Below are 16,324 nucleotides of genomic sequence, written 5' to 3'. Positions count from 1 at the left end.
ATCAATTCTTTGGCGCTCAGCCTTCTTCACAGTCCAACTCTCACATCCATACATGACCACAGGAAAAACCATAGCCTTAACTAGACGGACCTTAGTCGGCAAAGTAATATCTCTGGTTTTGAATATACTATCTAGGTTGGTCATAACTTTTCTTCCAAGGAGTAAGCGTCTTTTAATTTCATGGCTGCAGTCACCATCTGCAGTGATTTTGTAGCCCAAAAAAATAAAGTCTGACACTGTTTCCACTGTTTCTCCATCTATTTGCCATGAAGTGATGGGACCGGATGCCATGATCTTCGTTTTCTGAATGCTGAGCTTTAAGCCAACTTTTTCACTCTCCTCTTTCACTTTCATCAAGAGGCTTTTTAGCTCCTCTTCACTTTCTGCCATAAGAGTGGTGTCATCTGCATATCTGAGGTTATTGATATTTCTCCTGGCGATCTTGATTCCAGCTTGTGTTTCTTCCAGTCCAGCGTTTCTCATGATGTACTCTGCATATAAGTTAAATAAGCAGGGTGACAATATACAGCCTTGACATACTCCTTTTCCTATTTGGAACCAGTCTGTTGTTCCATGTCCAGTTCTAACTGTTGCTTCCTGACCTGCATACAGATTCCTCAAGAGGCAGGTCAGGTGGTCTGGTATTCCCATCTCTTTCAGAATTTTCCAGTTTATTGTGATCCCCACAGTCAAAGGCTTTGGTTTAGGGAATCCCTATTTTACCCCAGTGTCTTTACCCAAGCACTGCTCTTGTTAGAGGCAGCCACATTCTGATGGAATTACCCTAATTAGGTAAAATTCAAGGGTTCTCAGCACATTCATAATATTGGCACCTGTCCCTGCCTGGCTTCACGCCCTGAGGTTGACCAGAAAGGTCTGACTTTCTTCTTCCTAGGCAAGAGTTTAGAATTGTCCTGAGGTTTTAGCTTTAGAACCTTGGAGACAATCCTGAAATTGGCATGTTTTGTTTTTCACATTATTTTGTGGACTTTGAGTTTCCAGAGATTCTAAGCCTAAGCCAGAGTTCACAGTTGCAAAGAGAGAGGAACCGCTTAGCTCTATCCAGCCCAGTCTCAGCCCTGTCACACTGGTTACCCCAGGCTTGCACAGGGCACCATAGAGAGGGTGGAGAGCTTTCCCCACCTGATTGTTCCTCTATGTTCTCTGGCACACCACTTTTTCTCTCCATGCCATTTATCTTCTGATAGTCATCCAACATTTCCTGTTACCCCAAAGGACTCTCAGGTTTTGTGTTGACAGGTAATTGTGACTCTGAAATCTAGTGAATTCCTTCTTTAATTCATGGCATCTTCAGGATTTTATTTCAGTGTCTGTCAGTAGTGTCTGCTACCACGTGTTCCATCTTCCACTAGGTCTTTCTGAGAGAAGGTTCCTTGGAGAAACCCATCTACATAGGAGAAAATTCAAAAACAAGGGAGTGGGGAGGTGGAGGAAGGAAAGAAAGATGGGCAAGCTGGTTTTATTTAAGTTTAAAGAAGCTCTAGCTTCCCAGGTGGCTCAGTGGTAAAGAATCTGCCTGCAACATAGGAGACGCAGGTTCAGTCTCTGGGTCAGGGAGATCCCCTGGAGAAGGAAACAGCAACCCACTCCAGTATTCTTGCCTGGAGAATCCCATGGACAGAGGAGCCTGATGGCCTACACTCCATGGGGTCGCAAGAGTTGGACATGACTTAGTGACTAAACAACAACTAAGACACTTCAGCTTTTCCTTACCTACCCAGAGTCATGGGAAAAGGGAAGAGAATCAGTGCCCACGTGTTCTCCAAACAGATCTAGTGAATGGGAGGTGGGGCCATTGGTCTTACCACTCTTGAAAGCAAGGTCACCATCGAGCAGAGCGCGAAGGGGAAGGGCACTCATCCTTCTTGAGTAGATGTGCTCCCCAGTTGAAAGCCCACCCATGGTATCATGTGAGGCTCCTACGCAGAGGTGGCTGAGCCCGTCCCTTGTTGGAGAAACTTCTTTCTCCTTGTAGCAAGAGTCCATAGAGAAACCACTGTCTATAGGCTCTTAACATTTAACTCCTGGGTCAGTAGCTCAATCAAAGTCCTTAAGCTAATATCTCTTAGGGGCAGAAGGAGGGTTCTGAGATCTACTCTCTTTTCTTCTCCTTATATTCTTCCATAGAAATTTCACCATGTAATAAAGGAACTGAGTAAATGGACATTTTTCCAAAAAAGAGAAAATAATCTCATCCATGATGCTAAGATTACAACTCTTGTTCATATTTGACAGTTCACAGTTAGGAGGCAGCCTGTTGTATATTTAGAGTATAGAGGAACTAGTAAAGAATACTGGATTCTTCATGCTTTCTCAAATTGAAGGTTTGTAATAACGCTGTGTTGTCTAATAATGGTTACCATTTTTTAGCAAGAAAAGTATTTTTAATTAAGGCATGTATATATGTATATATCTTTTGAGTGATCCAAATTAATATTTTAAGGCACTACTACTATATTATTTTTTGATTCCTGTTGCTTACAGCAGTCTATATGCTAAGTACAATGTTAGGTCCCAGATATCTGGATAGATGGATGGATGGATGGATGGATTTCTCTCTTTTTTTTTAATGAGCAGTACCACTGTGGACAAACTGTTCTATGGTGTGAATACTATAATAAATATTTCTACTAGGAAGTATCTTCTTCTTAGTGCCTTTTATAAGGTATATTTGCGAGTCAGTAGTTCAGTGTGCCTATACACACATACATACATGCATATGCAAACATATATTACTGTCAATATGATCTGTCTGTATTTTGTTTCTGTAGACTGAATCCTTGAATTACAAGTTGCCCTCGATGGCTCTGACTTCACAGTGTATCAGCAAATGTTGCTTTTGGAGACTAGGAAAGCACTCACTCATCAGTCATTTGAATAACACAACTTTCTTACCTAGTAATGGGTGAATGTTTCATTATGTACCCTATGCTAAGAATCGTCTTTAGGATTTGCTATATAAATGGCTGTTTTCATTCCAGTAATAAATTGATGGCGAGTTTCTGGAAGCACTGTAATGGTTATATAATTTTAGTACGTGTAGCCCAAATTATTTTTGCCATGTTTTAACTCCTCCTCAATTCAAAACTTTATAAATGAGCCTACAAATTTTAGTTCGAAGAAGAGTTAAGTTCAGTCTCATAAGGTTTTCTCTTAGGTATTTCTCCTTTTGTAATTTCTTTATTAGTCAGCAGAATATGACTCAATGGGGAATAGACTGATATTTGCAAAGGGAAAACTTAGGAAGTTTGTTGCAAAGGAAAGTACAGCATATTCCCCACTAATGACCCTGACCTCTAAATAGTCACCAGGAGCAGCTCTCTAGCTTCCTAAACGCAAAGTCTCCACAAATACAAGGTCATTATACAAAACGCTTCAGGATAATGAAGAAATACTGTATTTCCTCCATGTTCTCAATGTGTTTTCTAAATTTACTTTCTGAAAGCAACTTTATAGTAATTTTTAAGTTTATAATATGAGTTTTTAAGTTAATGTATTATTGGCCTAATTTTTAGTGTATATATGAGATTTTTCTAGGTTATTAACCTAAGTATACAATACAGTAAGATAAATTATTATACTTTTAGCTACCTATAAAAAGTCCTTTAAATATTCTTTAATACATGACTGTGTATATATGCATGTACATATAATCCTTATCCATATTGCATTTGAAAAGGTGATTCATTTAGCTAATCCCGTTAAAAGGGTGCAAAATGAGGCTCATGTAAGGGCCACCGTATATATGTTCTAGCTTAAATGGTAAAAATTTCCAGTACTCCAAACTAATGTTCACAGGGCAGGGAGAGTTACTACATAGCAAGTAAGAAAAATAATGAATAACACATGCAGAAACTGCAGCCAACATAATATCTGAAAAGCATTCTGCACTCGGTGTACTGCTAGGTTGTGTCGCAAAGGACCACCCTCTGTTTGTGGAGCCACAGGAAAGAAAACTGGACTTTACAGCACATGCTTGATGTGCAGTCCTTTCCCACAGAGGCTCTGACTTCTTCCAAAGAGGAAAGAGCAACAGTGGAAGAGAAGAGAACCATGGATAATTTAAGCACTGATGCACACCCTTGGGTGGTAAAAAATACATCTAGGGTAGAAAACAGAGCACTTTTATGAGGTCTATGAGTTATGCCTTGGATCACTATTGCTATTTATAAAATTTAGGTTTCATATATTCTCAACCATGAATTCGTGGTTTCTGATAGATATTGGGAAGATTAACTTGTGTGGTAAGCTTGTTCCAGACTGTTCAGAAAATTGTACACATATAGAAGCAAGTATATAAAAGTTAAGAAGGTAAACTAATGAGTGAAGGAGAGGACTTCTTATATGGTAGAAACACACAGTGGAAAGGAATGTATTCTGGAGAATTTTTAACGTGAAATTTAATGTATGCTGTTTCTTTTACCTGACATGAACTCTCCTCTCCTTGTCAAATTCTGACTTATCAAGGGAGGCTCTTGCAACCCATGCTAACTTCTACATCCTCGGAAATTATTAAGTACTGACAAGTATATCAAAAAGCTTTCTGCAACACTTGTTTTTAATGTCTTCTAATTTGGTTTTGCTATCTTGTAAAGGCAGGAGGAGAAGGGGACAACAGAGGATAAGATGGCTGGATGGCATCACTGACATGATAGACATGAGTTTGAGTAGGCTCCGGGAGTTGGTGATGGACAGGGAAGCCTGGCGTGCTGCAGTCCATGGGACCGCAAAGAATTGGACATGACTGAGCGACTGATCTGACTGAATACCTCTTGTAGCAAGAAATAATTTTTTAAATGAGTGCTGTACAAATAGTAGAAGATTGTTTAACTGATCTCAGCTTGACTAACCTGGGTCCCGTTAAACCACATTCCCTCCCTAAGACATGCTGAAGGATGCCCACAGCACAGCATACCCAGGGCTGGAAGGACAGTCTTTAGTACATGCCTATACTTTTGCGTCCATGAGTTGACTTGGTGCTTACTAGGAATCCATGGGTGTTCTTTCTTTAATCTATTTATTCTTATTGTACTTCTCAAAGTAATCATCACTTAGATGTTTCATAAGCCACCAAAAGATAGTCTAGCCAAAATTGTTGGTAGGAAAACCAAATATAGCGTTCTAGAAAGACTTTTTGAGTTGCCCAGAAAACATTGCTGGGGACAAGATAACAATAAACTGGGGTGGATGGCATCATGACATTATAGTTTCCACTTAATGAAACAAGACATGGATTGTGCCTCAAAGTGAGGTTTCTGTAAGAAAAATATGCAGAATTTCAAACACAAACTCCTTTGCAGAGTATGGTTCTTTGCCTTACATCACAAGCTTATACATTTATATTCTGAGTTAAATTTTATAAGGTATGTATATTTTGTTTTATGAAATCTACTTAAACCTGATATCTTTCTTTAGCAACCAACTACTATTTCAAACCCATGAGATACCAGAGCTTCTGCTGTTTGTTGAATATCCTTCCAAGGATTGTCCTTCCATTTGTCCTCTTTTATCTTGATAATGGAAGCAGATATCCTTGCTTGTGCTACTTGCAATGTAATTTGGGTTGTCTCTTATTACATCGTTGCCTTTTCTTAAAGAAAAACAGATAGTGTTCTTGCCTAGGGAATTCATACTCTGATTTAAGACCTGAGTTAGTCACATCCATGTTTGGTTTTTTGTTTGTTCAGTCTCTAAGTCATGTCCAACTCTTTGCAGTCCCATGGACTGCAGCACGCCAGGCTTACCTGTCCTTCACTATATCCCAGATTTTGCTTCGACTCATGTCCGTTGAATCATTGATGCTATCCAAGCACCTCATCCTATATCACCCCCTTCTCTCCCCATCAGTCTTTCCCAGCATCAGGGTCTTTTCCAATGAGTCAGCTCTTAACATCAGATGGCCAAAGTATTGGCGCTTCGGCATCAGTCCTTCCAATGAATATTCAGGATTGACTTCCTTTTGGATTCACTAGTTTGATCTCCTTGCTGTTCAAGGGACTCTCAAGAGTCTTCTCCAACACAAAAACTTGAAAGTATCAATTTTTTGACACTCAGCCTTCTTAATGGTCTAACTCTCACATCCATATATAACTACTGGAAAAACCAATACAGACCTTTGTCAGCAAAGTGATGTCTGTACTTTTTAGTATGCTGTCCAGGTTTGTCATAGCTTTCCTTCCAGGAAGTAAGCGTCTTTTAATTTCATGGCTGCAGTCACCATCTGCAGTGATTTTGGAGCCCAAAAAAATAAAGTCTGACACTGCTTCCATTTTTCCCTTTCTATTTGCCATGAAGTGATGGGACCAGATGTCGTGATCTTAGTTTTTAGGAAATTGAGTTTTAAGCCAGCTTTTTCACTCTCTTTCACCCTCATCAAAAGGCTCTTTAGGTCCTCTTCACTTTCTGCCATTAGAGTGGTATCACCTGCATATCTGAGTTTGTTGATATTTCTCCCAGCAATCTTGATTCCAGCTTGTGATTCATCTACCCCAATATTTCCCTTGATGTACTCTGCATAGAAGTTAAATAAGCACGTTAACAATATACAGCCTTAATATACTCCTTTCCCAATTTTGAACCAGCCTGTTGTCCCATGGCCATTCTAAATGTTGCTTCTTGACCTGCATACAGGTTTCTCAGGAGACAGGTAAAGTGGTCCAATACTCCCATCTCTTTAAGAGTTTTCCACAGTTTGTTGTGATCCACACAAAGGCTTTAGCATAGTCAATGAAGCAAAAGTAGATGTTTTTCTGAAATTCCCTTGCTTTGTCTATAATCTAATGTATATTGGCAGTTTGATCTCTGGTTCTTCTTCCATTTATAAATACAGCTTGACATCTGGAGGTTCTTGGTTCACATACTGTTGAAGTCTAGCTTGAAGGATTTTGAGCATTACCTTGCTAGCGTATGAAATGAGTGCAATTGTGCAGTAGTTTGAGCATTCTTTGACATTGCCTTTCTTTGGGATTGGAATGAAAACTGACCTTTTCCAGTCCTGTGGCCACTGCTGAGTTTTCCAAATTTGCTGGCATATTGAGTGCAGCACTTTAACAGCATCATCTTTTAGGATTTTAAATAGCTTGGCTAGAATTCCATCCATAATGTTGGTAAAAATCCTCAGCCAGTTTTAATTTGGGGGTATTAAAAATTGTGATGTCAAGCAGAGAAAGCAGTGGTTAGTTGTAATAGTCATGAAGAAAAGAAAACAAAGTTTACTCCAGCTTTTTTCTGATGATTCTCTAAATCATTAATAGTAGTTCACCATGCAGAGATTTATCCTTTATTATACATGCAGCTTATGAAAAAAAAACACCTGTGTTTTTCAGCTCCATTGATCCCATAGTATGACTTCACAATGTATTTGCACTGTGAGCCTGTTAGGTTGTAAAGGGAATTTGACAAATGTTTTCAAATTCTTCGCTCTTTTTACGCCCATTTCCCATTTGCTTTTTAGATCATTTCTTGGTGAGCATTCTTTTTTGACATTTACTAAATGTCAGCTATAGTTCATATTTGAAACATTGGCCTAGAGCCAGTGGGCTGACCAATTTATAATAGCCTGTTAAGAAAAATTAAATAAAATATGAAAATGAAATGAAAATTGCTTCAAAGAAAAATGAGAGCTAACAGTGGAAAAGCCTGTTAATAATGTGATACTCATCCATTCCTTTCCTGTATTCACAATTGTGTCATTTTGTACTGTTGCCAGACTCTGAAAGGAAATTCAAAGAAAGAATTAAAAATAATTCTTTCATATAGCAAGCATTTATTGAGTACTTATCCTGGATCAGCACAAGTGATACAAAGATGAGGAGACCTGTTCACTGTGCAAGCAACTCACACTCTAACACAATGATTCTCAAACTTGAAATAAAGACTGAATCTGTTCTTGGCTAAAACATTTAAGAAGGGACAGCTGGGCCTCCTGAAGGCACTTATTTGTGCAAAATACCCACTGCTAGGAATTTTTCCTAAGGAAATAATCAGGAAGATGTGCAAAGATGTATTGAAACTCAGAGTCATGATCTTCATTTCTAAGTAGGCTAATAAATGGTTTACCAGATGTTCCAGCAGGTATTTGCTACACTTAACCTTGGTAAAGAATTTAGCTCTGGGTTATTTATTTTGCTCACTAACATTGTCTATATTAGTTGTTTCTCAGTAGTTCATTACTCTCTTAATAGTTTACTGAGCCAGGTCACTATTCAGTTTCTTTTCCTTCTGTCTACTCACCGAGATAGCATGGATACTAGATTAAGTTAATCACGCAAATAAATATTTTGTCATTGAACTGTAATTGTTGTGGGGTTTTAAGTCTATGATAAGTTGCTCCAAAGTTAATGTTAATACCATACAACTTTAGTATGGATGCTGGTGTTCTCTATTCCTGACCCACCTTTATATAAAAGGATGCTTGATTCTACTTGGCCATTGTCAGCAGCTTTAGAAAAGAAACAGGCACATGAACTATGTAATCAAGTACTTGGTATTTACCTTAGTTGACTCACCTGGGTGTCTGAGAACAGGTGGGGAAGTTCCCCAGTTCCTTATTGTTTATTTAAATTGTTTAAATGTATAAGAACCATCTAAGATCAGCTTATGGAGGTCCAAAATTTTATTTTCAAAGTATAGTAAAACAATTGGTATTTGAACTATCATTCAACAGCCTTTCTGGCTTTCTTTCTCATTCAAAAGTGAAGACTCAGAAATCCTGATATTGTTTGTTAGGAAGTAATGGGATTTCTGAACACAAATGTCATCTTTTAACAAATTTATGCACACATTCTGGGAAACTAATATTTAACAAGGCATTGTAGCTTCTGTCTGTCACCTAGAGTTTTGCTTCTGTGACTTTATTTTTCCCTTAAAGTGGCAAATCAGGCTAACAGAGATTTAAACACTTATATGTAAGACTTTTCCATGATGATTCTTCAGAGACCTATTCATTTAGCTCTTCTGCTGCTTTTATTCTTCAAGACAATGACATCTTAAAATTCCTTTTTTTCAGAAAAAAAAGTGATAATTTGTCGTTCTTTAAGGGTTTCTCCTCTTCAAAAATCTGAAGTTGTTGAGATGGTTAAGAAACAAGTTAAAGTCATAACACTCGCCATTGGTGATGGAGCAAATGACGTCAGTATGATACAGACAGCACATGTTGGAGTAGGAATAAGTGGCAATGAAGGCCTTCAGGCAGCTAATTCTTCTGACTACTCTATAGCTCAGGTAAACCATCATTTCTGCCAAACACACCATTCATCTTTGTCAAGTGACACTATGAAGAGGAAAATGTTAATTTTTTTCCATTCTTATTTTAGTTCAAATATTTGAAGAATTTGTTGATGGTTCATGGTGCCTGGAACTATAACAGAGTCTCCAAGTGTATCTTATACTGCTTCTACAAGAATATAGTCCTCTATATTATCGAGGTAATTGCAAGCTAAGTCTAACAATCCTTGTCATTTGCATATATATTTGAAACGTTTTGGGGAAGACATTTCTGCATAATTTTAATGAATCCTTCATCAGCCCACTTTTTTAACTTCTGAATATGTTAAAAAGTTTGTCAGCTGTGGAGAATAATGTTGAAATTCTGGCTAAAAACATTATGTTGCTTTGGTAAGAAATGTTGGATTATAATTGCTAATAAAGTAATGTATACAGTTCTTAAAAAACTACAATCTACATAGCATTTTTTATAAAGTTCAAAAACATACGAGAGAAAATAGTAAATTGTTTGGGGATTCACATGAGGAAAACTGTGTTTAAAGAGAAAAGGAAGGGAAAATGGAAGGAAATCCAAAAAAAAGGGATATACATATAGCTGATTCACTTTGCTGTACAGTAGAAAATAACACAACATTGTAAAGCAACTACAATAAAAATCAATTTTTTTAAAAAAAGGAAAGGAATAGTGGACATAAAACTGAGGATGTCAGTTTTACTAAGGGATCTAATCGATAAAAACACATAGGTAGTTTTGCTAGTATTGGTCATCTTATAGTTCTTATTATGTTTCAGGCCTACATAATTGGATAGAAGTATTCCTTACTCTTCAGATCAGTTTTGGTGTCTGGATTTGGTAGGAAACAAGAGTCCAGATAATGAGAAATTTGTCTAAAATTTATCAGAATAATTTGGTTACTGTGTCTGGATCACAAGGAATTTCTATATTCCTTTTCATATGGCAAATATAACATCATTTTTAACATGTAAACTTAACTTGGGTCAGGAATATCATTTCTGAAAGGATGCATTTTATTCTGCAAACATGTTTTGCAGTCTCCACAGGCTGCCAGGCACCAGGGTTAGTTCAGTAACTGAAGTAAATCGTGCGAGGTTTCTATCCTCCAAAAACTTGCCAATAGAAATATAAAGCAAACCACATGTGTAATTTTACATTTTCTGGGAACCACATCAACAACAAGTAAAAATTAAAGCCCAAATTAATTTTAAATTATATTTCATTTAACTGTGTATATTCAATATATTATTTCAGCTTGGAATCTCTATAAAAAATTATTAAAGCAATATTTCACATTCTTTTCTTCATAACTAAGTGTTCACAGTCTAGTGTGTATTTTACACATACAGCGTATCTTAGTTTGGACTAATCACATTTCAAGTATTCAAGAACCACATGGCCAGCGGCTATTCCTCTGGGTAGCACAGCACCAGTAACTGAACACTCAGGATGTGATAAATAAGTTCTTTACATTTAAAATATATATATATATATGACCATCTTATCATCAGAAGCTGTATTCGTAATACTTGAACCCTAGGCATTACCAGTTCCTTGCTCCTCTTGCAGCGTCACAGAGCCCGACAAGGAGCGCTCCATAGCTTGTTAAGAAAGCCCTCCATCTTCCGCTCCTGTCAGAGGACCTGCCTACGCCTTCATAAATCTGCCCTGGGCTCCCTTACACATGCTTGTTTATGCCACCTTGCTCTCTACTCAGTTGACTGCTTCTACACATCCATCAGAAGAGGCAGAACCTTCCCATGTGCCATCTGAAAATAATATCTCATACTTCATGCCACAAAAGTAACACTATAAACAAAACAGTCAGTAGGCTTTACATTTCCCCTGCTGAGATGTTAGTTGGAAACTGCTGTATGTTTGCTTCAGCTGTTCTTTATGCCCGTCAGAATGCTTATCTTCTTATCAAAATGTTGACTGAGCATAGTTCTTATTATGAGTCAGATTAATAAAATTAAGGGCTTCCCTGGTGGTTCAGACGGCAAGGAATCTACCTGCAATCCAGGAGACCCAGGTTCGATCCCTGGGTTTTTTAGTTTCGAAGTGTGCAGGCAGTTTTATTTATTGGTCACTAAAAATCTGTAATTAGATTGCAACCCACTTGGTAAAATAATCAAATACTATAATTAAATACTTGGAAACATAAACAGAATAATCTATGAATTTAGTTATTGTTCATTACTGCTGAATTTGGTCTGAAATAGTCTGTTTTGAAACAAAATGCACTTCCAAAATAGCTTATGAGATCATACAAAATATTTTCTGTTTATATAAATTTGTTATTCTTTTCTAATAAAATTATTTTCAATTCTCAGTCCCCTCTATAGTCCTAACTTTTCTAGTTAGATTTTTTTTTCTCATCCCTCAACATTTATCGACATTAGAAAGAATACCAATTTATACAGTTTATTTACATATATTCTTGAAGTATCTGGGAGTTTAAAGCCACTGGCAGCAATAAATCTGCTTGCAAAAATATAATTGTGTAAAATAAAATGAGTACTCAACTTGCCACTTTTTAAATCTAGATTATTTGACAATCAACAATGAAGTGGTCAAAATTACATACTAATGGGAGACATAAAATATATCAAACTCAAATGAAAAACTAAATCTGCACGCTCTGTTTCAAATCCAGAGTTATGCAATTTGTGGTTGATTAGCCCTAAATTTCACTTGGCTTTGAATTTAAAGCCTCTCTGAGAGATAACTAACACTGATCAAATTCTTTACACACTGGAAAGGAAGTCAGTCCTAAACTTTACTGGAAATCTCATTCTTAAGTTATTTTTCTTTTAGCAGTTTATGGAAATGTATTTTGAATACAATTCAACTATCTTGGAAATGAATTGACCTTTTAAATCAATTCCCAGATACCCAACTTTTGCCAGCTAAAACAAGTTCTGCAGATGTTAATGGCTCATGTCAATACTGTGAATGAATAGACAGAAAACACATCATTGAATGTCTCTAGTGAGGACAACTGCCAGTCTCGAATCTCCCCTTTCAGTTTTTTGTGCTGATCGGGCGTGGGAGCAGAGGGCTCATTGACTGTTTGTAAGCTGCTGTTTAATATGCAGAAATGCTCCGTCAGGGAAATGTCTGTGAAGCTGTAACTGCCACGCCTCTACTGGGACGCGAAAGTTAGAAAATAATACAGGACAGGACAGGCAGGTCTGACGTTTCTTTGCTAATAAAGAAATAATATGGAACACTATGGGTTTTATAGACTATTTGTAAAAACTGCTTTTCCCATTGCTATACTGCCAGGAATGTCACCATCTAGCTACTCCATTGCCATATAGCCAAACAAATAAAAACAGATTTGGCAGGTGGCTGTATAAAGCACTTGCTTGTGGTGGCCACTCAACTGCGACTCTAGGTGTTCATTGGAATGACTGGCATTCGCTATAGAGATTTTAGTTTCTCTGCAACACCTGACTCCTTGCTAGCAAAGTAGGACCTTTTCTCTCAAACAGTTGGTCACATCCAGGTTTTCCGGTAAGGTCCCAAGGCAGTGTAGCGTTTCTGATTTCCAGAAGCTTTGATTGAAGTCAATGAGGTGATACTTTCCCACCAAGTTGTGCTGAGATATGGATTCCTGTGAATTTAAATAATTTAGATACCTCCCCAGAGGGACTCATGTTTTCTTTCTGCATCCACGGTTTTGTTGAGTCAAGGGAGGGACTTTTATGTGTTAACAGTAATTTAGGTGGTGTTTTATTTAGTATGGGATGCATTTCTAATGTATCTTTAAACTGCAAATCTCAGACTAACTTGGAATCAGCCTTCTGGTAGATGTCTTCACTGTTAAAAATCTCTCTTTCCTTTAAAATATGTAAACTTCAGTGCCAAAATATTTATATGAAGATGTGGGTACTATATTAGAAGAGTCAATTCCTATCTAGTCATTTCTCCTTTAAAAAAAATTAAAATATTAACTTTTTAAAGCACAGGAAGAGAATCTCTAGAAACATGTTCACATACCTTTCAGTAGGAAAAATAAGGCAAAAATGCTTTGCTAGCTTTCAACTTAAAAATGTCTACATTTTTCTCACAAAGCAGTTAGTTAAGTAGTACATTTTAAAATAAACTTGGACTGCGAGTATGTTAGCTTATTTGCAAGTTATTTTGAATTGGAAACTGAATATAAATATCCATTGATTTAGATTCCTAAATTTCAATTTTAGATTCCTCAATTTCAAGTTCCTAGTGGTGTTTTAATCACCAAATTTACATACAAAGAAGCCAGGAGACCATTCACGTTTACAAATGTTTATTCACACACAAATTTATTAACATAAATGTCTCCTATTATATAGTATTGATGTTTGCAAATGCATTTATAACTAACCTTTGAGCCAAATCATGTCCATTAAAGGAATTTGGTATGTATGCAGCTTCAGCTTTCTTCAGACCAACAAAGATTAGGCTGCATCCTCATAGACTATTCAGGCCACAACTGAAAGTTTGTGTTTAAAAATTCCTCATATTACCATCACTCCGTAAGAAATCTGAGTGAGCTTCACAGTCACCTACAGGGAAAACATTACCATCACCCAGAGTATCACAAATATGTATTTACAGAATCCACATCTCAAAAGGGCCAAATGTGAAAACAATAGATAGCGTTGAAGTCTGTCCTGTCAATTTGTGTCTACTTAAGGCTTTCCAAAAAAAAAAAAAAAAGTTTAAAGTCTGCAAGGAATAAAGGAAGTCTCCAAGGAATAAATTTAACTTCGCATGAAGATGCTAAGTACTTTTGCATGTAGCAGTGAAAGATCTGACTTCTAGTTGAGAGCACAAGTTCAAATCTTTTCTGTAAATATATGTGGCAAGCAAGTGAGAATTTGAGATTTGCCTCCCATTTCTATGCTTTTGTTCTTGTTGTTGTTAATGCATGTTACAACCCTGACACAATCTGGACTTATTTTTCATGTGCTATTGCTGCTTTGTTCTCTTTTCCATCTCATGAAGCCGACATTGGTTTTTATATATGCTCAGTCATTCCTTTCCCTATAAAAAGGAAAAAGATCAATGTGTGTACAGAAACTGTTCATAGGGAGGCCAGCCTGGGTACATATTGATAAATGGTGAATTTGTAGCAATTCATGCTTCCATAATGAGGTTAAATGAAACGTGAAGTGTAGCAAAGTCCATGCAACTCCAGTTCAAAAATTCACTTAACCAGCACGTCCAGACTGCTGTCCCCTAACGGGTTTTTGGTTGTTGTTGTGATAGTTTGGCTTTGTGTTTGTGTTTATGTCATGTTGGGCCAGACATTTTTCTCTTCCAGATCAATATGATTTTTAATTATGTTTTAGTCTTGCTTTTTTTAAAATAACATAGGGATTATTGATTTACTAACATTCACTTAAATTTTCCATTTGTCTTAAATATGCTGGAGAAAGTTTCTCTTTATTGTCCCTTAATTTTGTAGGCAAAGTTCAGTTTTCTGCTTTTAAGAAACTGCAAAATATATAAGAACATGTCACTCTATTAGTTAAAGATTTTTTTAATCAAAGTATAAATTTAAGTTACAAATTATTTTTAATATTATAAATTCAAATTTTGCATTGTGATGGCTATAATTATCAAGAACTAATTTTTTAAACGGTTAAATGCATTGACACATTAATTCTACTTCTAAGAATTCATTCTAAAAGGAAAAACAAAAAAGAGCAGGAGGAAATTTTGGGAGATGATGGGATATGTCTGTTACCTTGATTAGGTGATGGTTTCATGCATATGTCCAAATTCACCAAACTGTATACATTAAATGTGTGTCATTTTTGCATTCAATTTTACCTCAGTTAAGCTATGTTTTACTCAAAGTAATTCATCCTAAGAAATTGAGATATTTAGGATTTCTGAAAGAATATCCAGTTCTGAATTATGTATAGTAGAAAAAACCAAAAGCAAGCTAAATATCCAAAATAGTAGGGCATATATATATCCATTTCCATTAACATCATTTTAAAGGGTATGTAACAACTTAAGAAAGTAGGTATTATATAATGTTAAGAAGAAAAGGAACAGGACATGATGCTGCATATAGAGTTCCAGTAAGATAAATCATTGAATGTATATAAATGAGCTACATGAATATAACCAAAGCAGAAGACAACAAATGGTGATGGTGTTAGTATAGGAAATTATTTTATTTTCTAAATAAACAAAATTTTTAATTATGGTTTAAAAAAAATCTGTAAATAACTACCAGAAGATAGATATTTTAAAGGGGAATTCAAGGTCTAAAATTGTAATGGCATAAAATATATTGTCTAAAGTGTCTTTTAGGAAACAAGATTATACCTAATTTTTTTTTAATCTATGATTGCCTATTGGTATAGTTCTTTTTTGATTCAACAAGTGAAACCAATCCTGACCTAAATAGCAAAGACCTTATGAAAGAATCCCTTCAAATTAAAAAGTAAAGCAAAGAAACGCCATTTTCAAGAGAATCATGAAATTACTATGTCAGTGAAGCTCTTATGCACTGGTTGAATAACAGCAGATTTTAAAGATTTAGTTTATGGTTTCTGCATTCTAATTTGGGAGGTTTGGATTGTTTTCTTCCTAGATCTGGTTTGCCTTCGTGAATGGCTTTTCTGGACAGATCCTCTTTGAGAGATGGTGCATAGGTCTTTATAATGTGGTAAGTTTAGGACTTTTAATTGCTCCTGTTCTATTGAATACTTTGAGATAGAAGTTCACCCTGTGTTTGGCTACCTGGTATAATGACTAGTTTGTGTACCTTAGATGTTTACAGCAATGCCTCCCTTAACTCTGGGAATATTTGAGAGATCATGCAGAAAGGAGAATATGTTGAAGTATCCTGAATTATACAAAACATCTCAGAATGCCCTGGACTTCAACACCAAGGTAGGAACCAGTGCCCGGGCGGGGCTTGCTTTTTTGCTCCAGTTGCTTGGGGCATCGGTCTTCTAAAGCCAAGGAAACCCCAGGGTCCTGACCATGGCAGGCCAGATTTGCTTAAGGTTCTGATATGACCTGAGAAGGTGTTTGGTTTTGCTGTGAGTT

The 16,324-nt window shown here is 36.5% G+C and overlaps 1 protein-coding gene across 4 annotated transcripts in view; it reads left to right on the top strand.

Annotated features, from left to right (window-relative positions):
- Window positions 1-16,324, top strand: part of ATP8A1 (ATPase phospholipid transporting 8A1) — a 230,379-nt gene that overhangs the window by 167,495 nt on the left and 46,560 nt on the right. For all 4 annotated transcript variants that reach the window (XM_018049411.1, XM_018049410.1, XM_018049412.1 and 1 more), the window contains 4 exons: window positions 9,060-9,243; window positions 9,336-9,446; window positions 15,864-15,938; window positions 16,043-16,165. In XM_018049411.1, coding sequence (XP_017904900.1) covers window positions 9,060-9,243; window positions 9,336-9,446; window positions 15,864-15,938; window positions 16,043-16,165 — 493 coding nt within the window. The remainder of the gene's footprint in view (window positions 1-9,059; window positions 9,244-9,335; window positions 9,447-15,863; window positions 15,939-16,042; window positions 16,166-16,324) is intronic.

The sequence above is a fragment of the Capra hircus genome, chromosome 6 (genome assembly GCF_001704415.2).
Source record: "Capra hircus breed San Clemente chromosome 6, ASM170441v1, whole genome shotgun sequence".
NCBI classification, from domain to species: domain Eukaryota; kingdom Metazoa; phylum Chordata; class Mammalia; order Artiodactyla; family Bovidae; genus Capra; species Capra hircus.
This window is presented reverse-complemented; position numbering and strand designations above follow the sequence as displayed.